General features: G+C 36.2%; 1 protein-coding gene across 1 annotated transcript in view; it reads right to left on the bottom strand.

Annotated features, from left to right (window-relative positions):
• Positions 1-26,696, bottom strand: part of SMCHD1 (structural maintenance of chromosomes flexible hinge domain containing 1) — a 137,379-nt gene that overhangs the window by 3,840 nt on the left and 106,843 nt on the right. The window contains exons 42-47 of the mRNA XM_037508775.2: positions 18,539-18,729; positions 16,791-16,900; positions 16,559-16,629; positions 11,940-12,111; positions 4,841-4,999; positions 4,452-4,566 (exon numbers count right to left, since the gene is read on the bottom strand). Of these exons, the coding sequence (XP_037364672.1) occupies positions 4,452-4,566; positions 4,841-4,999; positions 11,940-12,111; positions 16,559-16,629; positions 16,791-16,900; positions 18,539-18,729 (818 nt within the window). The remainder of the gene's footprint in view (positions 1-4,451; positions 4,567-4,840; positions 5,000-11,939; positions 12,112-16,558; positions 16,630-16,790; positions 16,901-18,538; positions 18,730-26,696) is intronic.

Genomic DNA, 26,696 nt, shown 5'->3' with positions numbered 1-26,696 from the left:
AAAATTTTAAATTACACATCTACCTCACATTACACACTACAATAGTAAATGATTTAGTGGGTTGTTGGAAGTCATGACATACCTTTTCTATGTTATTCAAGCAGAAATGTGTCACGACTTTTCAGACAACCCAATATATACATATGATTTTAATGAAGACACTATTACTAAGAATATAATGATAAACTCAAAAATAAACTTTAGCCGATACCACCTGTGAATTGCTAAAAAATCTTAAATAACAAGATTCAAATCAATGACATCTGTGGTCATGCTGTTGTAACTGCAAAGTACTAATTCAGTGCTTGAGGCTACACTGTAGACTCAAGAATAAGTACTTTAGAACTGTTCAGCAGAATTTCCTCACAGGTGTCTTAGAAAACTGCTCCTGATTTTTCATGAAACACTTCCTTAAAAATTATAGCAAGCCTACATAAAAGCAGAGAAAATAATACAATGAACTCCTATTTAAAGCTTCAGTAATTATAACATTTTACTCAATCTTGCTTTGATATCCTCTCACATTTTTCCTCTCCTTTAGTATTTTAGAGTACATCCCAAGTATCGTATTAGTATCTCTGTACACACTTCTAAGTGTGTATTTATTTAAAATATACTATTGGCTTGTCAGAAAAGTCATGACGGATTTTTTCTGTTTTTTTCAAGCAACAATGTGCCATGACTTTTCTGATAACTCAAAATTAATGCTATGATGTTGTTATACACACTATAAACACTTTCATAGTATGTCTGAAATCCATGTAATACTACAATTTCTCCAATTTTTTTCTTGTCATTTTAAAGATTCAAATCCATATTCAAACAAGGTCTACACATTGCATTTGATTGTTTTATTGTTCAATTCCTTTTATCTATGACAAACAGTTCATTCTTTTCTCTCTCCTTCCAAGCCATTGATTTATTAACAAAACTATTTGTCCGGTTGTTCAATAAATGGTGCTGGGAAAACTGGACCACCACTTGCAAAAAAATGAAACTAGACTACTACCTTTCACCGTGCACAAAAATCAACTCAAAATGGATAAAAGAACTGGACATAAGACCTGAAACCATAAAATATATAGAAGAAAATATAGGTAAAACACTACAAGACATACATCGCAATAACATCTTTAAAGACTAATCACCCAAAGCAAAGAAAGTCAAGGAAAAGATAAACACCTGGGATTACATCAAACTGAAAAGCTTCTGCACAGCAGAAGAGGCATTAACCAAAACAGAGGGACACCCCACTGATTGGGAAAAAAATCTTTGTACCACAGTCAACTGATAAGGGACTGATCACAAAGATATACAAAGAACACATACGACTCAACAAAAACAAAATAAACAATCCAGTCAAGAAATGGGCAGAAGAACTTAAAAGACATTTCTCCAAAAAAGGAAATGCAAATAGTCAGCAAACATATGAAAAAATGTTCAACATCCCTTATAACCAAGGAAATGCAAATTAAAACCACATTGAGATACCACCTTATACCAGTAAGAATGGCACATATCAAAAAAAACAAGCAACAAATGTTTGCAAGGATGTGGTGAAAAAGGAGCTTTCCTATGTTGCTGGTGGGAGTGCAAACTAGTCCAACCACTATGGAAAGCTGTCTGGAGATAACTCAGTCTACTAAAAATGGAGCTACCATTTGACCCGGCAATTCCACTGCTAGGCATCTACCCAAAGGACACAGAAACATTGATTCAAAAGAACACCTGTACACCCATGTTTATTGCAGCACTATTTACAATAGATAAAACCTGGAAACAACCCAAATGCCCAAAAATAGATGACTGGATCTAGAAGATGTGGTATATATACACAATGGAATATTATTCAGCAATCAAAAAAGATAAACTCATGCCATTCGCAGCAACGTGGATGGAGCTAGAAGGAATTATGCTCAGTGAAATAAACCAGAAGGAAAAAGAAAAATATCAGATGGTTTCACTTACAACAGGAATACAGGGAAACCAAATAAGACATGTGTAAAAAAATAGTAACAGTACAATACACAACAAAGCAAAAAAAAAAAAAAACAGACAATTATAAACCAGAGACATCCTGCAGGGGAGGAGGAGGGAGAGGGATCAGAGGGAGGGAGGGAGGAGCTCAGGGGACTGAGGTGACGGTGCACGGGTGCACTGGTGAAGGAAACTCTATGGGGACTACACCTGAGGGGGTGGGGGGAAGCAAATATTGTTTAAAAATGAACAATGATGCAAAAAAATAAAAAAATTAATATAAAAAAGAAACATTGTCCTATACAGTGTTCCATTCTTGACATTCTGGATTTGGCCAAAAGCTTCCTAGTGGCGGCATTTTATTTGTTCTGTGATCCTCCTTATATCATATACACTTGTAGCTAAATTGGGCCCTTCTCAATTTTGTGAAAGATTTAAGCTCTTATGCCTCTGGCATCTATTAGATGCAATGAATTAAACTTCATTCCTATACATTTAGATTTGTTACTATCTATGTAGAATTCTAGGGAAACTAAGTCATTCAGTTTCCATACCCCAGTTGAGAAGGCTGACTAGAAGTTTAATTAGATTCAGGTTACTTCCTACTGAATCACATAAAATCAAATGTCCTACACTTAATGTTGCTAAGACCAGCCAGGAAGGTTTAGGGGCATCAATCTTATCTATTAACTCCATTAACTATTATTCATTGGTTATTACTGTCTAGAGCTGTTATTTCATTTGGTTGCAAAATCATGATGTTTTAATTTTATAATGTCTTCTGTATTATTTTTACATAAAGAACTTTATGAGGAATTACTTCAATACAGAAGAATATTATTTGGTTAATCTGAAAGACCATTCATATAGGAAAGATAAAATACATCTTTTTTATATAAATACATAAATTTTCACAATAATGAGCTGGTGTCCTAGCAACTACCATGATGATCAATGAGGAATTTTTTTCTATCATTTTGAACTCATGATTTGTAAAAATGTTATATGTTCAAAACCATTCAAGTATTCTTTCTGATGCTGAATTGCCTCCACAAACTTTCAATAGTCAGCTTAATAGTTTTCATACACTGTGTACCCATTCTAAAGGCACATCATTTACATGTCCAAGTGTGTGTATCTTTCATATGATGAGTACTGTATTCTTATCATCTCAATATATCAGTAGCTCTCTTTTCTGATTTTCTGATTAACTTTAAAGGTAGTTTTCCAAGACACTTTTACCTCCCTGGCTAGAACACAATGTTAACTACCCAAAGAGAAATCAATGGGCTTAGAACATAACATTATTTCATGATGTTTTTACAAAATGATTTAGGGTGGGAGGCATATGGCTTCTGCTTACCTCTCCAACCACATGTTGCAACCCCCCTTTACCCTTGCCCTCCATGCTTTAGAACCACACAGGCATCTTTCAGTTCTTCACACATGCCACACTTGCTGGTTTCTCAGAGTTTTATTACTTTATTTTCATCTGACTAAAACCAATCCCTGTGTGGCTGGCTGGCTTATCCTTTACCGCCTAGTGAAATGCATCTTTCCTGACAACCAATACTGTTTCCCAATTATTTTATATCACTTCATCTTTCTTTCATAGAACTTAACATGACTTTATAGGTATATATGTATGAAAATGTTTACTTTTTGAATTTTCCTTTTTCTGCAGGATTGTAGATCTCCATGAGGGCAAGAATCAAGACACTTTTACTCATTTAGCACAAAATGAACATTCAAACAGACTGAATAAATGTAGACTATGTGGTTGCATAGGGCATGGAATGCCAATTCCAAACACCATAGTCTCAAAAAAACTCCTCTGAAGTTATGAGAAACTTGTTCAGGCAAAGACTATATTTAAATCTTTTGAAATAACTTATCATGGTACCCAGTTTTCTGTGGAATAGTCTTACTAATAATATCAAATCCAGAAAGGACAGTTTTATTAGTACTTAGTTAATCTGCAGATAGCTTTGTGATTTTTTTTCCTTGAGCATTATCTCAATGGTATTTGATTTTATAAATTAAATATTTTAAGTAATTTTAAAATAAGTAACATACAGGTAGATTACTATATTCTACCTATCAAGCTGCTGATCCTAGGAAGCATAATGCATGGTATTTAAAAGTTAAGCCAAACAGCAAGAAAGCAATTACAATTTTATGCCGGCTTTTAACATAACAAACGATTTATGTTTCCAAATAATTAGCAAAAATCATTTAGAAAATTGGAGTATCCTAGAAGGACATAGTGATAATAGACAAAGATTGGTTTTCTGGTTATTTGCATTACCCATCACTTACATTTTCTAAAACAAACAAACAAACAAAAAACCAAAAAACTATTTGTGGCTCAAGGAAGTAAATTAGAAATAAACTCATGTTATTTTTAAAATCTGATGAGCCAAGAAATTTTGATAAACTAACCAACAATAACTTTCAGGACATAATAGACTCACCTATTTTGTCTTGCAGCTTCTCTTCTCATTCTCTTAGGAGGAATTGGACAATCTGTAATTTCAATCTTGGTTGGATGACGCACTGAGTCATTACACTTACGTGTGGGAGTCATACCTGCAAAGAAAGAAAATAAGAAAATTAACTTCTAAAATTGGAATTATTATAAGAAAATCAAATATATTTCAATTTATAGAAAAATTAACAAATAATACTAAGAATACTTTTTACTACTGTTGAGAGAATATTTAACCAATTACTAGATGACTTGGAGATCAAGTGTTGATTTAAGTTTTGAATCATTTTCATTACTCCTGTAGTTGGCATCTCTTTAATCATAAATTAAGTAGAAATGAAAAGAGAAAACAAGTTAATAAAAGTGAGCACAGACCTAGTTTTTGCTCTATTAGCTTCAGATTTTTCTCTTGTTCATCAAGTTCTTGCTTTTTCTTCTTCATATCAGGAGTGTGAAGGTACTCTAATTGACCATTAAGGTCCTTGTTCACAGTGCCCAACCTGCATACTGCAGTACGATACTGTTGAAGAAGATCTACAAAGAAACCAAAGACATTTGGTTAAAACTACTGAATCATGTCCAATCAACATTTTATTTTTTTATTTTTATATTCCCCATACAATTGCAAGCCCGATTTTGACCCCAATCCCTCCTTCCCCACCTCCAAGAGTGTCTCTGGTTCATAGTTGTTTGTTGCCAATCAACATTTTAGTAAAGAAAAATTAGCAACACTAGGCACCAAGTATATGGAAACCACTTTTAAAGTCATACAATGTTCAATCTAAACAAATGAAATAAAAAAGCCTAATTTAGATCCCAGCATAAAACTGGTGCTTGTTAAATTTTCTTTAATTGCCTAACTTTAATAAATAAATGTTAGGAGAGAGTTTGCTTTATAATAACGCTCTGTGAATTGTATTACTGTCTCAATCAATGTTTCCACCCTATTTGAAATTCAATATTCAATGTAATTCCATATAGACAAATTTGAGGGGGTGGGCAAATGTACTAAATAGAATAATATAAAAAAAAATGCTTCTCCAATGACATAACAATTATTTAATGGCTTTCAAAAGTGTACTCTTAACAAGGTAATTTTAAAAAACCTTATCTTTTGTTAAATTATCTAAAATAAATTACATTTTTCAAGTCTGGGACTATTTACTGCCTGTAAATATTTAAATATTTAAATACAGTGACTAAACTCTAGGCAGAAAACTCTAGGCTATGGGTCAAGAATGTTTTATACAGTTTTAAATGGCTACATCTAAATGATTACAGAAATACCTTCATAATTTCTTTGATTTTGCCCCATCTCAAAAAGCCTAAGATATTTAATATCTGGCCTTTTTTGTGGTTGTTGCTGTTTTAAAGATTTATTTATGCATACAAAAACTGGAGTATAGGCCAGTGGTGTGAGGAGTGAGAAGATTCACCAGACAGTGGAGACAGTGGAGAGAAGAACAGGCAGATCTACTGAACTACACTGCTAAGGGGAGCAGCGGGCAAGACAGGAGAGGTCTGCCGAACCATGTGAGTTGACTCCCTGACCGGGGACAGAACTCATGCTGAAGTGGCTGGTAGATAGCCTGATAGTGCTGAGACTTTAACCCCAAAGCCACCAGGGAGGCCCTGGCCTTTTTTTGACTCTAGTCACACACAAAGATGATCAATATTCTTGGGAATGGATATACAAATACTCAAAACATTTAACGAATACATATAGTAGTGTAAATATAAAACTGTGGAATAAGTTGTTAAGAGTCAAGATACATTAGATGAGATATAAAGTGGGATATTTTATACTCAAAGGATCGAGAATAGTATTTTAAAAAGAAAACTACGCAGCATTCTTCGAGTCTATACCTACAATGCTTGAGCAAGCAAACACACACACACATACCATTACACCTATTTGGGTAAGCTAACAAATATTTATATATTTAACTATAGGTTTACTATGTATAACTAAGTTTTAGCAAGGTTCTTATGTTACTTAATTCTTTACGACTTACTGGGAACTCTTCAAGAGATTTTTAAAGAAGGTTGTTTTTCTGGGCTGATATGATTCTAATTTCACATCAAAGCAATGTTTTCTATCTGCATAAAATACTTATTTGTATGTGAATTAGTTACAAATTATGTCCAGACCCATGTTAGTAATGCTGCATTTATTCAGAAGATAAATTAAAAATTTCACATTTAATGCAGCATTAATGGTAGGTTCATATTTTATACATAAAATGGACAGTAGCAGTTTAACATGTCTTATCAACCCCTAAATTTTTGTATTAAGAAATGAAGTATCTATTTATCATGGTACCTATGAAAGTTTTAAGTCTTTACTAACTCAAAAGAATTTTTGCAATGTAATTCTGTTTATAAAAAACTGGTAAAACTTTACTATGGAAACAGCAAAATACTTAATAAAATTAGTTCACTTAAAAGGAAGAAAGTGCAAAGTAAAATATAGTAATTTCTGTATGATACTAAGATACAGATTATATTTCAATGTATTATACAAATATCAATATATATTTTTTTAAAGATTTATTTATTTACACATATAAGAGCTGGGGTACAGGTCAGAGATGTGGGGGGTGAGAGGATTCACCAGAGACAGAGTGGGCAACAGAAAAGGCAGATTGACTGAAATACACTCATGAGGGGAGCAGCGGGCAAGACAGGAGAGATGTGCTGCTCCATGTGGGTTGCTCTCTGGCCAGCCTGGGATTGAGCTCATGCTGCAGAGGTTGCAGATTGCTTCTTAGTGCAGTACTTAACCCCTTGCACCACCAGAAAGGCCCGATATCAGTATATTTTAATGTATTAAATTCAATACATTTTAGTTTTCTGTAAGTCTGTTTTCCTTGATTTTTAAAGGATTTTTTTTATTTTTCATAGTATACCAATAATGGCTTTGTCTACCATATGTTGCATTTCCCCCTTAGCTTGTCATTTGTTTTTCCATTTGCTTTTAAAAATTTTATTTAGATAACACTGGTTTACAATGGATGTGATTTATTATTGTTATTATTATTTTTTTAAAGATTTATTTATTTATTTATACAAGCACTGGGTACAGTCAGAAGCGCGGGAGGGTGAGAGAATTCACCAGAGCCAGAGCGGGGAGCAGAGCAGGCAGAAGGACTGAGGTACACTGCTGAGGGGAGCAGAGGGTGGCAGGAGAGGTCTGCGCACCATGTGGGACCCTCCTCCAGTGGCCGGGGAGCAGCTGGGGATCGATGGCCGGGGAGCAGCTGGGGATCGAACCGCCGCTGCAGAGGCTGCGAACTTCGCAACCCAGCGCTCAAAATGCTGCGCCACCAGGGAGGCCCGATTTATTATTATTAATATATATGTATTTTTAAAGATTTATTTATTTATGCAAAGAAGAACTGGGGTACAGGCCCGAGGTGGGGGGTGGGTGAGAGGATACACTAGAGACAGAGTGGGGAGCAAAACAGGCAGACTGACTGAAATACACTGCTGAGGGGAGCAGCAGGCTAGTCAGGAGAGGTCTGCTGCGCCATGTGGACAACTCCCCAGCTGGGGATCGAACTCGTGCTGCAGGGGCTTCTGACAGCTTCATAGGTTGTGTCTTAACCCCTTGTGCCACCAGGGAGGCCCTTATTATATATATTTTTAATGAAGTACCATTATTTTACATCCTTGTTAATTTTTTCACAATACAGAATTTTTCCTTTCATGTTTGGTCACTAGTTTTCCCACCACCAAAGCACCCATACAACTTCACCATCGTAACAGTGGATTTAGGGGTCCAGGTCCACAACTGTATTATGCTACTTTAACATGTTACATAACTTCAAAAAATTATTAATGAAAATATTTTATTTTCTCACTTCTAGTACTCCATGTAAAAAAAGCTGTTCACTCCAAGGTGGGCCCTTTTGTTTTAGATAAGAATATCAGGGACATTCTCTCTGATGGCGTAACATCAGAGAACTAAAAAGAAAAGCAGCAAGTAACACACATATGTAGGGCAAAACCATTGTGGGTAAAGGGAACATAAAAATAAACTATTCCTTTCAATATTAAACTCTCTTATTTCTATTTAACCATGTCAAGAACTTCCCGAACACAGCTGAAGAGTGGTAACATATTTGTTTTCTTTTTCTGTACTATTGTCAGAAAAGGGTTGTTATTCGTTTCATAAGATGAGCTGGCTAGTCTCCATATTTACCTATTTCTGCCACAATTTGTATTTAAAATTCATTTATAATAAATCTACAGGAAACAACTTAAGTGCTCACCAAGAGAGGAATGAATCAAGAGGCAGTATATCCACATAATGGAGTAGTATTCAGTCATAAGGAAGATGAAATATTTGCATTTACAGAAAAACAAAGGGAGTGTGAGGGAATGATGTGTACCAAGGCAAGTTAGAATGACAAATAATGGACATTTACATAGGAGATTCACTAAAAAATGAAGAGAGGTTTCTGAGGTTAAGTGGGATGAGGGAGGAAGAATGGGTCAAAAGGGCATAAGGGACAGAGGAGGGAGGGATGGGGAAAAAGTTTAAAACCTAAACTAAGGTCATTTTGGTTGTGGAGTATGGGGTGTGGTAGGATATGTTTAGTGCAAACATCCAAATCTTGATATGAGGACATATTCCGTAAGCTGGGTTAAACCAAATAAAATAAAACTTCAACACTTGAGAACAGAACATAAAAAGCGTATTAGGTTGAGAATTGAAACAATAAGAGGACAGGTTTACAATTCCAATGAAAAGGTATCTGCTCTGATTTGGCAGCTTCTGGGTATAAGAACTTGAAAAATTGCAAGAATGAGAAATGATGTAAAAAATATATAAAATTGAATTAAAACACACACACACACACACACACACACACACACACACACACAAAAGAACTTGAGAAATTACTGAACTTTGTCTTCAAGTTTTTCCTACCTCAAATGAGGGGGAAAAATAGTGAAGACTGAATGAGATGGGACATGCTAAGTATGTAGTACAGTGCCTAGTATATAAGCACTGCTAACTGTTAGGTGGTTTAACTGTCTTCTGCTATTTAATGGCTAACTCTGGGGCCTGATTTTTACTCTTCTAAAGTAATCTTATTTGGGATTAAGGGTGCTGGATTCTTTCGAAATGCTAAAAAGCAAAACAAAAACCTCTATGATCGAGTTTTAACATTGAGTACTTCCTAAGATACTGTATAATTTTTTTGACTCATTTAGGTCAATTTTGCTCATTTGTAATTTTCGAGATTTAGTTCGTATTATTTGAAGATGCTAAATGACAATATTCTGGAAGCCTAAGACAATCTTTGTTTGAATATATCCTCTAAGTCATTACTCCTTTTGTACTTGTTTTTGTCTTAAGACCCTCTCTAGGAATTATACATTCATTACAAGGGCTTCCTTTTTATAATTCATTTGGTTTTCCTTGTTTCTTGAGATGTATTTTTTCTCCTGTCATTTGAGTTGAATGATTATTTTCTTCTCATTTAATAATAAAATAATTATAATTTGTCAGGGAATAATGATTTCTCATAATCTTTGTCTCTGTATTATGAACAGTTTTAAGAATTCCAATTCCACAGTTTATTGAATTACTTAACTGTGGCTACTCCTGTCTTTTGACATCACCACCCTGTGTGGTATCCATATGGACCACACAGCCTGCTGTGCCTCCAATCCTAGGAGATATCTGTACAATAAAATTTGTTTTCCTGTGTCCCCTCGTGTAGCTTTATCTGACAACCTACACAGTACAATAAATTGTGTTATGGCTACACAATGGAATAGTATCCTGCAATGAAAATGAACCACAACTACATACATAGGCAAAATACAGTAGGAATCACTTGTGACTTAGTGAAAGACTTTAATTGGTTACCAGAGGGAATAGGGGAGAGAGAGAGGAGATGGGAGGCAGATGGGGTACTGGCAGGGTGGTTTGGTGGAGGGTGAGTGGAACATGTGCACATAAGGAGGAGTAAAAACGTAATCCCCAAATTAAAAAAACAACAACAAAAACCCATACTGTTGGTGAGAATGTACACTGGTACAGCCACTATGGAAAACAGTATGGTGATTCCTCAAAAAATTAAGAACAGAATTAGCAAATGATCTATCTGTTCCACTTAAGGGTATTTGAAGAATATAAAAACACTAATAAGAAAAGATATATGTACTCCTATGTTCATTGCAGTATTACTTACAAAAGCTGATATGTACAAACAAGCTAAGTGTCCACAGATGGATGAAAGAATAAAGATGTGGTGTGTGTACAAACTAGAATATTAGTGATATAAAAGAAGAAAATCTTGCCATTTGTGACTACATGGATGAACCTAAAGGGTATTATACTAAGTAACATAGAGAAAGACAAATACCTTATGATTTTACTCTTATGTAGAATATTAAAAAACAACAAACAACAAATAAAAACATATAGATACAGAAAAGAGATTGGTGGTTACCAAAAGGGGATTGGGATGTGGGCAAAATAGGTGAAAGGGCCAATTTTTTGGTGATGGATGGAAAGTAGATTCTGGTGGTGAACATGCTATAATGCATACAGATGTGGAATTACAATGTACTTCAATTTTTTAAAAAGTTATGATTTAGAGAGGTGATTGGGCAGTGACTGGAAGAGGGCATAAGAAGCCTTTTTGTGGTCCTGATATTGTTCTATTTCTTAACACAGAGGCAGTGTTCATTTTGTGAAAATGGATCAAGCTCTTTATGAAATGTGTACTTTTAATATAAAAGTTAATAATTAAAGGTGATATACACATTTAATAAAATGTGCACATAGAGCACATTATGCTAAGTGAAATAAGTCTGTCACAGAAGTACAAATACTGTATGATTTCAATTATATGAGGTGCCTAGAGAAGTCAAATTCATAAAAAGAAATCTTGGTGATCCCCAGAGGCTTTGGGGTAAAGGGGAACAGAAGTTGCTGAATACAGAGTTTCAGTTTTACAAGGGTATTAGAACTATATAAAATTAAGTGCAAATCAGTGGTAAGGTAATGGTCTGTAGGGGAACTTCTGTAAAGTATATGCACTTCGGAGTACAGATGTAGAGATAATTATATTGTCTAATCAGATATAAGGGGACTTAGCTTACAAAGGGGGAGGGAGGTCACACATCATACACTTTTAAAAAGTTCTTAGTTGTATTTAGGATAGTTATCAATTTTCATATTAAAACAAGTATTATAATTCTTTGATAATACACTGACTTAATCAACAAGGACAGTATTTTCTTGATTTTGAAATGGAAAAAACTAAAATATGAGGGAAAAATCTACTTCCTACATAATTTGAAACTACCTTATACAAGAAAGGTGAAATGTATTGGATGAAAAACATTTCATTTATATTTTTGCAGGTTAATTTTCATGTTAGAATCTCAATACACAAGTTTCAAATAAACAAAATAAAATCAGAAATTGTTAAATATTTATTTGACCTACCAATTTGCTCCCCTAAGATCAGGCACTGTTTTGGTATTGGAGCTCCAAATACCATACCCCGAAGTTTATCCATTGGAGGAGCTTTATTCTGAAGGCCCCCAAACTTTCCATTGCTTCGAATACGATCTCCATCTCTGGTTAGCAGTGTAGGACAGTGTGTAATCTTAACAACCTATTGTAAATAAATGATATTAATTAGTGAATCTATAAAACTTATTTTAAGTGTTATAAGAAAGGGGTAATCATTTAAGGGTTGTGAGATTAAAAATGACAAGATCATGGTAGTATTTTCACAAGATTAATATTAACTAGTAAAGTACAAGATGAACTTGGGGGAAAAAGCAGAGGGAGGGAGACGAATCAATTAAATCTTAAGTGTTAGTCTAAACTAGTGCAATGACATTGCATATTAAAAAAAAGTGAAATTGGCAGATTGGTAAGAATAGGGAAGATAGGGAGACAAGTCAGACAGCTTCTGTGCTTCTAAAACCCATGGCAGAATCAAATCAGCCTCACATGCTCAGTTTCCCTTGTTCAATTAAGTTTCTGGATGACAAAAGATAGCAAAATGAGATTAAGAGAGTAATTTGAGGGTTGAGGGAGAATTAATAAAACCTAAGTTATGCAGAGGGAAGTAACAAAGGGTTAGTTGAGAATTAAATTCTTCAGAGAAGTGAGAGAATAAAAGAAAAATTTTGGATTAATACTGATGAACTTTAACAATGTTCTTTCAAAAAAGGTCTATGAAACATACAAAAATAAAATGCCTGACTTCATTGCTAAACAGAAAGTGGAATTCAAATGCAGTGTATTTTCACTACCTTTTCCTCCCACCCCAACACACATGGAGAATAATAGGAGAGTTATGGAAAAAGCATCTTTTTGTATTCATCTGCTCTGGGACAGTCCTTTTCAAAGGAAATATAACAGTGTTAAAAAATTTTACATTCTATATGACTCAGCAATTCTACTTCTAAGAATTTATTTTGTAAAAATAATCACAGATGTGACAATGTACAATGAAACACTGTTATGGTAGTGAAAAAAATAAATTACATAAATAATAGAAAATTCACATAATGAAAGAGAATGCATCTGTCAAGAAATCACTGAAGAACATTATAATTCAACATGTAAAGATACCTAATCTAACCTAATCTTGGGGGTTAAGGAGTCTCTGAATTTTAAAATAGAATTTTTAATATAATCTTTTATTTTTATAAAAATAAATTATAAAAATAAAAAAATTAAATAAAACTTGTTTTTAAATGCAAAAGTACTGACACGAAATAGACAATCATGACTTGTATTCTTTTTTTTTTTTTTTTTTTTAAAGATTTATTTATTTATTTTATTTTATATGAGCACTGGGTACAGTTAGAAGCGCGGGAAGGTGAGAGAATTCACCAGAGCCAGAGCGGGGAGCAGAGCAGGCAGAAGGACCGAAGTACACTGCTAAGGGGAGCAGTGGGCGGCAGGAGAGGTCTGCCGCCATGCGGGACCCTCCTCCGGTGGCCGGGGAGCAGCCGGGGATCGAACCGGCGCTGCAGAGGCTGTGGGTAGCTTCGCAACCCAGCGCTCAACCACCGCGCCACTGGGGAGGCCCGACTTGTATTCTTTTAATTCTAGATTATATTCACCTATTAAATTGGATACTTCAAAAAATTTTTTTTCCCACAAAATGGCAGTAAGGTACAATTTTGAAGAAAACTTGTGGTGGATTTTTTTATGAAATGTGGCCTTTAATAAAACAAATAATCACACCTTACTGTCTTAAGTTTTATTGTGAATATTGTATGTTTTCTAAAAGTGAACAGTAACAATGAAAATTGGATTCATGTACAATCCATTTATTAGGATTTATTCAGGTGATGTTTTAAAGGCTTTAATACTGTATTATACACAACTCAAAACCACAGACTTGTCTAATGTATCGTGAAGTCTGATAATATGGGAAGTGATTTCCATACCTCTGGAGGAAGGACAGTTTGGATCCCTTTTTATTCTGTATTCTGCAAATATTATTAGTACTATTAGTATTCTGCAAATACTACTTTTAAGGACAGTTTTTCAATTCTCAAAGTATCCTTTAATCTTATGATTTTTACCTAAGCACTCTATTGGACAAAAAGGTCATGGGAGGTTTTGCATTTGCAGAGTCAGTGTGTGAACAACAGTTCCACAGCTCTGGGCAATATCTATTCATATCTGCTATCAGGATAGACAAAGGGTAGAAGCAAAAAGGGGTTGATAGACAGCATGAAGAATGAAGAAAGAGAGAGAGAGAGAAAAAAAAAACAACAACTAGGAAAACCTAAGTTAAGCTCTGGAATGGTGTCTTCAAAAAGTCTTCTACCATTAGGTTTTTCAAGTATTGTCACTGACCCTTTTCTTCGCTTCTTTTGGCATTCTGATTAAACTTTTTTTTTTAGAGATTTTACATTCTACCTTCCTTGGCTCTTAATGTCTTTCTCTTACATTCCTTCTCTCTGGGCTGCATTCTGAATAATTTTTCTGTCTTATTTTCTAATACACTAATTCTCTCTTGAACTGTTAAAGATGTCCAGTGACTATTTAATGTTTATTATGTCTTATTTTTAGATACTCTATTTGAGTTCTTCAAGTCAACTTGTTCTTTTATCATTTTTAATACTTTTATTTCTTAAACTACATTAAACGTATTTTTAAAATATTTGTTCATATGTTTGAAACGGAAATTATTTAATTTCTAAGAGAAAGATAACTCCTCCAGAGATAATCTGTTTCTGCCAATCAGATATGTAAGGATACTACCAGTCCAGCACCATATGAAACCAATTGCTTACCTTGACAGTTTTTTTTTTTAAGAGATTTATTTTATTTATTTATGCATACAAGAACTGGGGTCCAGGCCAGAAGTGCGGGGTGAGAGGACTCACCAGAGACAGAATAGGGAGAACAGGCTGATTTACTGAAATACACTATGAGGGGAGTAGCAGGCAGGACAGGAGAGGTCTGCTACACTATGTGGGTAGTTCCCTGGCCAAAGATGGAACTCATGCCGCAGAGGCTGGTGATAGCTTGATAGTGCTGAGACTTTAATCCCTGCACCACCAGGGAAGCCTTTACCTTGAGGTTTTTAAACCATTCAAGTATTATGAACATAGACTGCAATTTGTTTATATTGAAGAATTCCCTAGGAAACCTGGTTTATTTATTTATTTTATTTTCATTTTTTACTTAGTGTCACTTAATAGCTTTCTTGTGGTCACTAAAGGCACTTGGAGTTGAGACAAAAGTGGCAGGTTTATTTCTTCACTCTTACTTATGCATTGCCCTTTAGGGGTTCCAATTTATTCAGAAAGACTCTGGGTAACACCCTGGGTTTTGTCTCCTACTCTATCAGTTCACTAAAGGCACTTGGAGTTGAGACAAAAGTGGCAGGTTTATTTCTTCACTCTTACTTATGCATTGCCCTTTAGGGGTTCCAATTTATTCAGAAAGACTCTGGGTAACACCCTGGGTTTTGTCTCCTACTCTATCAGTCTCTCAAGGGAGAGAAAAACTGATGCTCAAATTAATTTGACAAATGTTTTCAAGCCAAAATCTGCCTTTAATGTTCTGCTTATTTCTCTAAGTTCCTACCTTCACTTAGAATCCTTACTGTGTTAAAGCTCTCATCATTAAGATATATATCTTAGTGATATAGCCAGAAAGAGTGCTGTAAAATAGTTTTTTGGTTCACATCTACTAGCAATTTCTCTTTCTAAACTTACGAATCCATCTTCCACCATCCCAGTTCAAGCAGTCGACTTTGCAGCTAGCTAACTCTACTTGGCTAAACCCCCAGAGATATGAGAACTAATACATTATTATTTAAAGCTATTAACTTTTGGAGTGTTTATTAGGTAACAAAAGATAGCTGAAACATTTATATTGCCAAACTGCCCTCCAAAGGTGTTACTGTTTGAATTTTGTTCCTCAAAATTCATACAATAAAATCCTAACCCTCATTTCTTCAGAACATGACATTATTTGAAAATAGGGTCTTTATACAGGCAACCAAGTTAAAATGAGATTATGAGATTGGGCCCTGATCCAAAGAGTAGTGTACTTAGACAAAGATATGCACAGATGTGAATAAGCACATCTCTTCTGTTCCACCTACAAACCAAGGAGAGGGCCTGGAACAGAACCTTAGAAAGAACTGATCCTGCCCATACCCTGACTTTGGATTTTAAGCCTCTGGAACTGAAAATAAATGTCTATTGCCTAAGTTACCAGTTTTTTGTTACAGCAGCCCTACCTAATAAACAAAGGTCACACCAAATTACATTTCTATCAATATTACCTGATAATATTCTTTTTCCAATACTGTCATTGATAACATAATTCTGAGTTTTGAAAACAAGCTCATAGCCTAAAAATATCTCATTTTAATTTCTACCTTGGTCCATTCATTTATGTATTTTACCCAACTTTATACTGCTTATAAATTTGTAGGATTTAAATTGGATTTGATGAGGTTAGTTATCTGCACATGTATCATAAAATGAAATTTCTAATGTACTAAATTTTAAAAATACTTATTAAAATTAGAAATATAAGTTTAAAAAGAATTCAAAAATTCAAATGCATACCTCTTTTCTATAATGATTGGCAGCATCCAGATTATCCAAAATAATGGTGTCTCCTAACAGCATACCAAATACTAAAAAATTCAATAAACAAATTGAAAAAATAAGAACTACATATTAATAAAACTATCACTTATAAACCAAGTAAAAACATAAATTTCTGTATTAGACATTTGTATGTCTGGATCACAAATGTAACATCTGCATAAAATAAAGTCATCATAATGTTCTTTACCTGTTTCACAATGTTCTACATTATCTGGAAATGTTAACAAATCTCGGGCAAAGACTGGATCTCCAATGGGTTTAAAAAACAGTTTTCCATTTCGGTAATGAGGTAGACATCTGAACAAAAATTTTTAAAAGTGTTAAACAAATAGATATAAGTTTTTAATTAAAAAAATACAAAAAAAACCCCATGAATATACTGCATAAATTGTGATCATTTAATCAATTCCCATCCCACAAATGGTACTCCTATAAATATTATAACTTTAGAAATGAACACATATTTACCATATAAAATATCTGCTGGGTTTTATCTGTGTTACTCCCTCAGTCTTGTAATTGCTGCTTTATTTAACATGGAAAGGAGAAGGCAGCCCCGAAAGCCAGCCCTAAATGAGGATGCCAATGATATGACTGTTTCGTGTGAAGAGTAACCCTACAATGGATGAGGGAAGGGGCAAAGCCAAAGACTGAGACACATGTGAGGGAGGGTAATAAGCTCAGTAACCTGGCTCCCTGTCCTTCCCACTCAGTGTACAGAATGAGCAATTGAAACCCCGAGATAACAAAAGAATTCAAGAGATGAAAATTGGTGGGATACTGGGGTCATTCCCTTCCATATAGTACAGTTTTTCCTAAATCTTCAAGGTAGGAGTGCTGGGACTGGCAGGAAGTGTTGTGGGGACATGTGGCTATAGGAGTTAGTTAACTCAGTAAGAGTAAGAGACACAATATCAAGGAAAGTACGGATAACCAGTTTTTAGAGCAAGCATTAGCTCTAAATAGCAAATTCATATTTTCCCTAAGTCAAGGATTCTTAACTTAGTCTTCAGAAAAGGCTTCTAAAAGGGAAAATTATTCGCACAAAAAGTATATCATATTAACAAAAAATTATGATCTGACAGGATTTCCTATATTGTTTAAAAATAACTGGTAACACAGAGCGGGAAATTTTAGAAGTAGATGGATGAGTTCAACTTTCAGTTGCAGCCTCAATTTACTTCTAGATTATAAAATGAAATGTTAGTTTAATATCCCAGCCAACCCTTAATATGAGTTCCACTCTTCTTCAGGTCCCATTCCTACCCAACTATAGGCCTTTCTTGTTTAGGAATATGGAAAACTATTGTTCAAAACGCTGCCACACATTTTAATATTTATTTTGTTATGATTTCCTTTTAATGTTTTAAGGTGAATTTTAAAAAAAGTTAGAATCAGAGTTCACATAAAATATTTTAAAATTTAGATTAAATTAAATTGCTTTGCACAATTATTATCTAAATTATATTTTTTAAAAAAGTAAATGAGGAAATAATTACTTAAAGAAACCAGACTTATATTAAAGTAAGGATTAAATATCCAAAATCAGATGGTCTCTTACATTTCAACTTTGCTATGGGCAGTTCTAACAGAGATCCTGTCTACCTAAATAATGACTGTTTATTTTCATAAGACAATGAATAAGACAAAAGACAACCTTCTTGTTGCAAAGACCAAAATTTTGCTTTGGGTTTGTGTGTGCATGTATCATACATACAAATAATTCAAACATGGTCAGCATATATGATCAAATACACTACAATACTGATCTTAGTAAAATATGCACATTTCTGATGAAAACAAAAATAATGTAGGTAATTGGAGTCACTTCTCAGTTTGTTCAAGTTATCTTTAGAAAAACTATTCTTAAATTTGGCATGTTGATAAAAAATAGAAAATATTATTTCAAAATAATCAATTTTGCTTTTTCCTAACCTTTTCCAATCTGGAAGAGTCTTCTTATAAATAGAATCAAGGGGCAACACTTGCTGACGACCTTGGGTTTCATCATAGATACGACGTGCAGCATCAGTGGTTAAGGTGACTACACAATCCATGTCACTTGCCAGATGCCAAGAAATAACCATTGCAGCTCTATCATCTTCAATTTGTGCTAGGTGTGCAATCTATAACCCATTTTTAAAAAATTAAGCAAAAACTATTAAGTATATATGTATTTGATCTTAAATAATTTTAAAAGCCCAATTCTAAACAGCAAAACACTTTGCTAAATGAGCTTATTAAAAAAAAAATCTTCAAGGTGTAAAAACTTACTGACTTGAATATATCAAACTATTTCGTTGTTAAATTTTGGAAAAACTGTTTCACAGATAATTCTAGTAAATTTTGCAAATGAACAAATAAAAAATATAGAATATTATCAGCAATTAAATGATATACATTTTTTCAACATTTGATAAAAATAATCACAAAATACCTTTAGGTAACATATGTATAAAATAAAAAACCATAATTTTATACCATACCCTTCTAAGTAGATGTTTTATTTTAATATTATAGTATTTTTCAAATCTAAATGTCACATATAAGAATTGTTTGTTATGCTTCTAAGAATTAGTGTAAATACTTTGCTATTTACAAGCATTCTTGCTCAATGTTCAACAAGGGTGAAATTTTGTGGACACTAAAGAAACTCATTCATTGCACTGCTATGGTTACATCTACCCATTTTTCATACCTGATCTGGATGTAAAAACCCACCCTGGCAACGAAAATGCATGTCACTGTTAGAAACATGGTAATGATCTATTCTTGTATTTCAATTATCTAGAAATTAGTGGTAGAAAAGAAAAGAAACATAAAGAGAAACTGTATTACATGTAAATAAAGAGAAAAAAATGTTCTACCCAACAAAGAAAGGATTAGTAGAGGCAAATCAAACTGCATGACCCTCATTCGATTTACAAACACCAGTGTTAAGACAGTTGCCCATTTTGTGGTAGCTCACAAGCACTTTCATTTTATTACTGGGCTAATTATTTTTATTTTTATTTATTTAAAAAGATTCATTTATTTATGCATACAAGAGCTGGGGTACAGAACAGGCAGATTGACTTAAGTACACTGCTGAGGGGAGCAGCAGGCGAGGCAAGAGAGGTCTGCTGCGCCATGTGGGTTGCTCCCTGGCGGGCTGAGGATTGAACCTATGCTGCAGAGGCTGTGGATTGCTTCACAGTGTGGTGCTTATCCCTTGTGCCACCAAGGAGGCCCTGGGCTAATTATTTTTAAATGAAGATATGACTGAAGCTCTTATTATACTCCTTAACATTGTACTTTCTCCTTAAACTTCTAGGAGTAAAACACTATTCAGTGTATTCAGTACTGTTTAAAGCTTTCTAAACCATGCATTCACGGGCCTCCCTGGTGGCGCAAGGGTAAGCACAGCACAGCACCAGCACAGCGAACCTATCTGCAGCCTCTGCAGCATGAGTTCGATCACTGGTTGGCCAGGAAGCTATCTACATAGTGCAGCAGACCTCTCCTGTCTTGCCTGCTGCTCACCTCAGCAGTGTATTTCAGTCAATCTGCCTGTTCTGTTCTCTACTCTGTCTCTGGTGAATCTTCTCACCGTACTCCCCGCCCCCCACCTGTACCACAGTTCAGGTATGCATAAATAAATAAATCTTTTTTTTTAAAGATTTATTTATTTATTTATACAAGCACTGGGTACAGTCAGAAGCACGGGAGGGTGAGAGAATTCACCAGAGCCAGAGCGGGGAGCAGAGCAGGCAGAAGGACCGAAGTACACTGCTGAGGGGAGCAGCAGGCGGCAGGAGAGGTCTGCGCGCCAGGTGGGACCCTCCTCCGGTGGCCGGGGAGCAGCCAGGGATCGAACCGGCGCTGCAGAGGCTGCGGGCAGCTTCGCAACCCAGCGCTCAACCGCTGCGCCACCGGGGAGGCCCAATAAATAAATCTTAAAAATAAAATAAAACATGCATTTGTTTTTTTTTAAATTTGTGTGCCATAGTCAATGTTTGGTTCCTTTGAGGTTTACTATTTTTATAGCTTTTTTGAATGTATGTTAATTATTTTCATGGACATTATTTCCTCACTTAGGGATGAGAGATAAATGGCATTTAAAAAAAAGGAAGATTGATGAATCGGAGGGGGGCAGAGCAACATGGCGGCGAGGAGACGCTGCGAGTAAGATCTCCCATTAAAAAAAGTGAATAGGGAGGAAAAGCGGCAGGTCCCAGTGAGAACTGGGACACGGAAGATAAACGGGTGACTCCAGCAAACTACCCGAAGAAGAAACTGGCCATAAAAGAGGACTAGAAGGGAGGGAAGCGCAGAACCCTGCTCCCCTCCCCCGCCCACAGAGGCGGCACTCTCCGACCCGCAGAGAGGAGGAAACAACACACCAAAACGGCCCACAAGAACAAACGAGGCAGCAAGCGGGACTGTGAGCGGAAAGGAACTATTGCAGCCACCACACCCCGTGAACGGGAGCTGAGGCGAACCCTGCAGGATCCGCCGCGGCGGTGAGCGAACGGCTCCGGGTGCCATTAGAGAAGAACAAAGACCCCAGGAGACGCGCACACAGCCCGGGCTGCCGGTAAGCTGGCGCGGGAACGCGGCGCAATCGGCGCGCTTGAAAAGCAAGTGCAGACCTGGATCGCGGCTGCCCAGGTCCCCGCGCCTGCGACCTAGGCTTGCGGGGAGACGACCTAGGCTTGCGGGGAGACGCGCGGAGGTCCTCACTGAGGTGAAGGTCCCTCCCTGAGTAAGCAGGATCCAGGCGCCCAGGCACGGGAGCGGTGCAAAAGGCGCCATTCCCGCGCCACTGAACTGGGCTACAGCCCGCGTCCTGGAACTGAGGGCTTTGAACTGAGACCCGGGGCACGAAAATTCGGGGCGTGGTTTCTCCACGACGGTGGGGCACAAGGCAGACACAGCACCCCAAAGCTGTTGAGGTGTACCCTACCATTCCCGCTCTGTTCTCTGTCCCACGGGGTGGGGGGAGGCGAAAAACAGCCCCCCAAGGACAATAGGAGAGATCTCTGGCGCCACCTAGCGACCAGGAAAAAAAAAAGTCACTAACACCATATAAAACAGGACATTTCTTAAGACTGCTTGAAAAGGGCAGAAGGTTTCTGGAGGACCCAGTGGCCAGCCGGGAAGTTATTCCACGCCAGGCCCCTTCCGACCAGCAGTCTGAGCCCACAGAGGGAGCAGGCACCCACGTCCGGGGCAGACCGGGTGCGCAGAAGAGTGTGCCTGAAACCGGAGGCGCAGGGACTGCATCCCGCTTCGCCATTTGAGAACAGGGACATTTCTTCAGTAAAAACTGCCTAAAACCAGCAGAAAGCTCCCCCAGAAGACAGAGATGGCTCCTGGAAGAGCCAGAGGGGAGCGGAGAAGTTCACCCAAGATGTCAGTCAGTCCGAGCAACACAGTGTCCCAACGCATACGACAAATTAGAAAACAGACAGTAGGGAGTAGAAGAACCACACGCAACCTAAAAACTCCTCAGGAAAGAAGCACACCACAAAAAGAAAACCACTCCCCAGATTGCAACGACAGCAACTTGGAAGAACTTCTGAGCCTTCCAGAAAGAGAATTTAAAATTGCCATGATTAAAAAAGTGATAGATCAGAAGAAGGAAATTGAGTCCCTAAAGAGGGAAGTAAGAGAAATGCAGGAGATCAAAGAATTAATGGAGGAACTAAAGAACTCTGGGAAAAGCAATGAAAGCAGAATAGATGAAATGGAAGAACGAATAAGTAATCTTGAAGACACAGAAATAAAAAGAACCAAAACAGAAAAGGAAAGAGAAGTACGAAGGAAAAAGAATGAAGAAAGACTTCGGGAACTATCTGACTCCATGAGGAAAGGAAATATAAGAGTTATAGGAATTCCAGAAGGAGAGGAGAGAGATGTAGGAACAGAGAAAATATTCATGGATATAATTGAAGAGAACTTCCCAAATGAGAAGAAGGAGCTGAAAATTGATATACAAGAAGCAAGAAGAACACCAAACTTCCACGACGAAAGGAAAAACACAGCAAGACACATAATAGTAAAGCTCCCAAGAATCCAGGACAAGGAAAAAATAATGAAGCTGACAAGAGGGAAGAAACAGATAACATTCAAAGGAAAACCAATCAGGCTGACATCAGACTTCTCTGAAGAAACACTACGGGCAAGGAGAGAGTGGAGGGACATAGTCAACAGACTCCAAGAAAACAGATGCCAACCAAGAATACTCTATCCCGCAAAGCTCTCTTTCCTCCATGAAGAAAGAATATGGACCTTCCCAGACAAAGAGAAACTCCGGAATTTCATTGCGACTAAACCTCCACTCCAAAAAATACTACAAGGAATCCTAAAGCCAGAACCTCAGAGGGACGAATAACAACGAAAGAAGACCAAAAAAAAAAAAGTTATTAAAAGAATAAATAAATAAAATCAAAGGAAAGACAAACATAATGGCAAATACAGATGCTAACATATCAATATTAACTCTAAATGTAAATGGACTAAACTCTTCAATAAAAAGACACAGAGTTGCAGCCTGGATTAAGAAACAAAACCCAACCTTTTGCTGTCTCCAGGAAACACATTTAGCTACAAAAGATAAAAATAGGCTCAAAGTCAAAGGATGGAAAACAATCCTACAAGCAAATGGGCCAAAAAAGAAAGCAGGAACAGCTATACTTATATCAGATAAAACAGACTTCAAACTCAAAAAAATAAAAAGAGACCCCAATGGTCACTACATTATGATTAAGGGGACAATACTTCAAGAAGAAATAACACTCATTAACATATACTCACCAAACGAAAGAGCACCAAAATATATCAGACAACTGTTGTCCTCTCTGAAAACAGACATCAGAGAAAACACATATGTAGTGGGAGACTTCAACACACCACTATCAACAATGGATAGATCAACAAGACAAAAAATAAGTAAAGAAACTAAAGCTCTAAATAAGGACCTAGAGCATTTGGGCTTAACAGACATCTATAGAACACTAAACCCAAAAAAAACGGAGTACACATTTTTCTCAAGCACACACGGATCATTCTCCAGGATCGATCACATACTGGGGCACAAGACAAACATCAACAGATACACCAAGATTGAAATCATACCAACCATCTTTTCTGACCACGAAGGCATCAAACTAGAAATAAATCATAAAAAGAAGGCAAGGAACTATCCTACCTCATGGAGATTAAAAGCCACACTACTGGAAGACCACTGGACTAACGAGGAGATCAAAGAAGAAATTAAAAAATTCTTTGAATTGAATGACAAGGAGGACACCAATATCCTAACTGTATGGGATGCAGCAAAAGCAGTAATAAGAGGAAAATATATAGCAATAGAAGCTCACATCAAAAAACAAGAAAGAACTCAAAGAAACAACCTAATCTCGAAGCTCAAAGATCTAGAAAAAGAACAACAAAAAAACCCCAGAACCAGTAGAAGAAAAGAAATAATAAAAACCAAAGCAGAAATAAATGAAATTGAAACTAAAAAAACAATCCAAAAGATCAATGAAACCAAGAGCTGGTTCTTTGAAAAAATAAATAAAATAGACAAACCCCTAGCCAGGCTCACAAAGGAAAAAAGGGAGAAAGCACAAATACACAGAATCATAAATGAAAGAGGAGAAATCACAACGGACACAGCAGAAATCAAAAGAATAATCAGTAACTACTATGAACAGTTATATGGAAACAAGTTCAACAATCTAGAGGAGATGGACAAATTCCTACAACTCTACAATCACCCAAAGCTAGATAAAGAAGAAATAGAACACCTAAACAGACCAATTACAAGCAGCGAAATTGAAATGGTAATCAAAAACCTCCCCAAAAACAAAAGCCCAGGACCTGATGGATTTACAAATGAATTCTACCAAACATTCAGAGACGAATTAGTGCCTATCCTTCACAAACTCTTCCAAAAAATTGAGAAGGAAGGGACAATACCAAACACGTTCTATGAAGCCAATATTACACTAATACCAAAACCGAATAAGGACAACACAAAAAAGGAAAACTATAGGCCAATCTCCCTAATGAACACTGATGCAAAAATCCTCAATAAAATTTTAGCTATCAGAATCCAACAATGTATCCATAAGATAATTCACCACGACCAAGTTGGATTCATTCCAGGGGCACAAGGATGGTTTAACATCCGAAAATCAATCAACGTTATCCAACACATCAACAAAAAGAAATATAAAAACCATATGATAATATCAATAGATGCTGAGAAAGCTTTCGACAAAGTGCAACACCCATTCATGATAAAAGCCCTTGAAATTCTTGGGATACAAGGAACATACCTCAACATCATAAAGGCCATCTATGACAAGCCAACAGCCAGTATCATTCTCAATGGTGAAAAGCTGAAAGCAATTCCATTAAGATCTGGAACAAGACAAGGATGTCCACTCTCACCACTGCTTTTCAATATAATACTGGAAGTCCTAGCCAGAGCAATAAGACAAGAGAAAGACATCCAAGGAATCCAAATAGGAAAAGAAGAAGTCAAACTATCACTATTTGCAGATGATATGATAATATACATAGAGAACCCCAAAATCTCCACAGAAAAACTAATTCAACTCATCAATCAATTCAGTAAAGTGGCAGGATACAAAATCAACACGCAAAAGTCAGTAGCCTTCCTATACACAAACAATAAATCTGAAGAAGAAGAAATCAAAAAAACCACCCCTTCTATTATCGAAACAAAAAAAATCAAATATTTGGGAATAAATCTAACAAAAGAGGTAAAGGACCTATACAAAGAAAACTATAAAACACTGTTAAAAGAAATAGAAGAAGACACAAAGAAATGGAAAGACATCCCCTGCTCATGGATTGGAAGAATAAACATTATTAAAATGGCCATCCTACCAAAAGCAATATACAGATTCAATGCTATTCCAATCAAAATCTCAATGGCATTCTTCAAAGAAATAGAACAATTATTGATGAAATTCATATGGAATCACCAAAAACCCCGAATAGCCAAAGCTCTACTGAAAAAAAAGAAGGAAATGGAGGCATCACACTCCCAGACTTCAAACTATACTACAAAGCCATAATCATCAAAACTGCATGGTATTGGAACAAGAACAGACATACAGACCAATGGAATCGAATAGAAAATCCAGAAATAAACCCACAGATTTATGGTCAACTAATCTTTGACAAAGGAGCAAAGACTATGCATTGGAGCAAAGAAAGTTTGTTCAATAAATGGTGCTGGGAAAACTGGGTCGCTACATGCAAAAGAATGAAGCTTGACCACTACCTCACACCATACACAAAAATCAACTCAAAATGGATTAAAGAACTAGACATAAGACCTGAAACCATAAAATACATAGAAGGAAATATAGGCGAAACACTACGGGATTTGCACATCAAAGACATCTTTACAGACACATCACCCAAAGCAGTGATAGTGAAGAGAAAGATAAACAGCTGGGACTACATCAAATTAAAGAGCTTCTGCACAGCAAAAGAGACAATAACAAAAACAAAGAGAAACCCCACCAACTGGGAGAACATTTTTGCACCCAACACTAATGATAAAGGACTGATCACAAAAATCTGCAAAGAGCTGATGAGACTCAGCAACAACAAAGAAAATAATCCAGTCAAAAAATGGGCAGAAGAGCTAAAAAGAAACTTCTCTGAAGAGGAAATGCAAATGGCCAACAGACATATGAAAAAATGTTCAACATCACTTGTAATCAGGGAAATGCAAATCAAAACTACCATGAGATACCATCTCACACCAGTGAGAATGGCACATATTAAAAAAACTAGCAACAACAAATGTTGGCGAGGATGTGGAGAAAAAGGAACTCTTGTGCACTGTTGGTGGGAGTGCAAACTGGTCCAACCACTATGGAGAGCTGTGTGGAGATTTCTGGACCTACTAAACATAGAGCTTCCATATGATCCAGCAATTCCACTCCTAGGTATTTACCCAAAGGACACAGAAACATCAATTCCAAAGAGCACCTGCACTCCTATGTTTATAGCAGCACTGTTTACAATAGCTAAGCTTTGGAAACAACCCAAATGCCCAAAA

This window comes from Talpa occidentalis, unplaced genomic scaffold (assembly GCF_014898055.3).
Source record: "Talpa occidentalis isolate TD23 unplaced genomic scaffold, MPIMG_talOcc4v2.1 talOcc4.13, whole genome shotgun sequence".
Lineage (NCBI taxonomy): Eukaryota > Metazoa > Chordata > Mammalia > Eulipotyphla > Talpidae > Talpa > Talpa occidentalis.
Note: the sequence above shows the minus strand (reverse complement) of the source record. Positions and strands in the feature narration are given on the sequence as shown.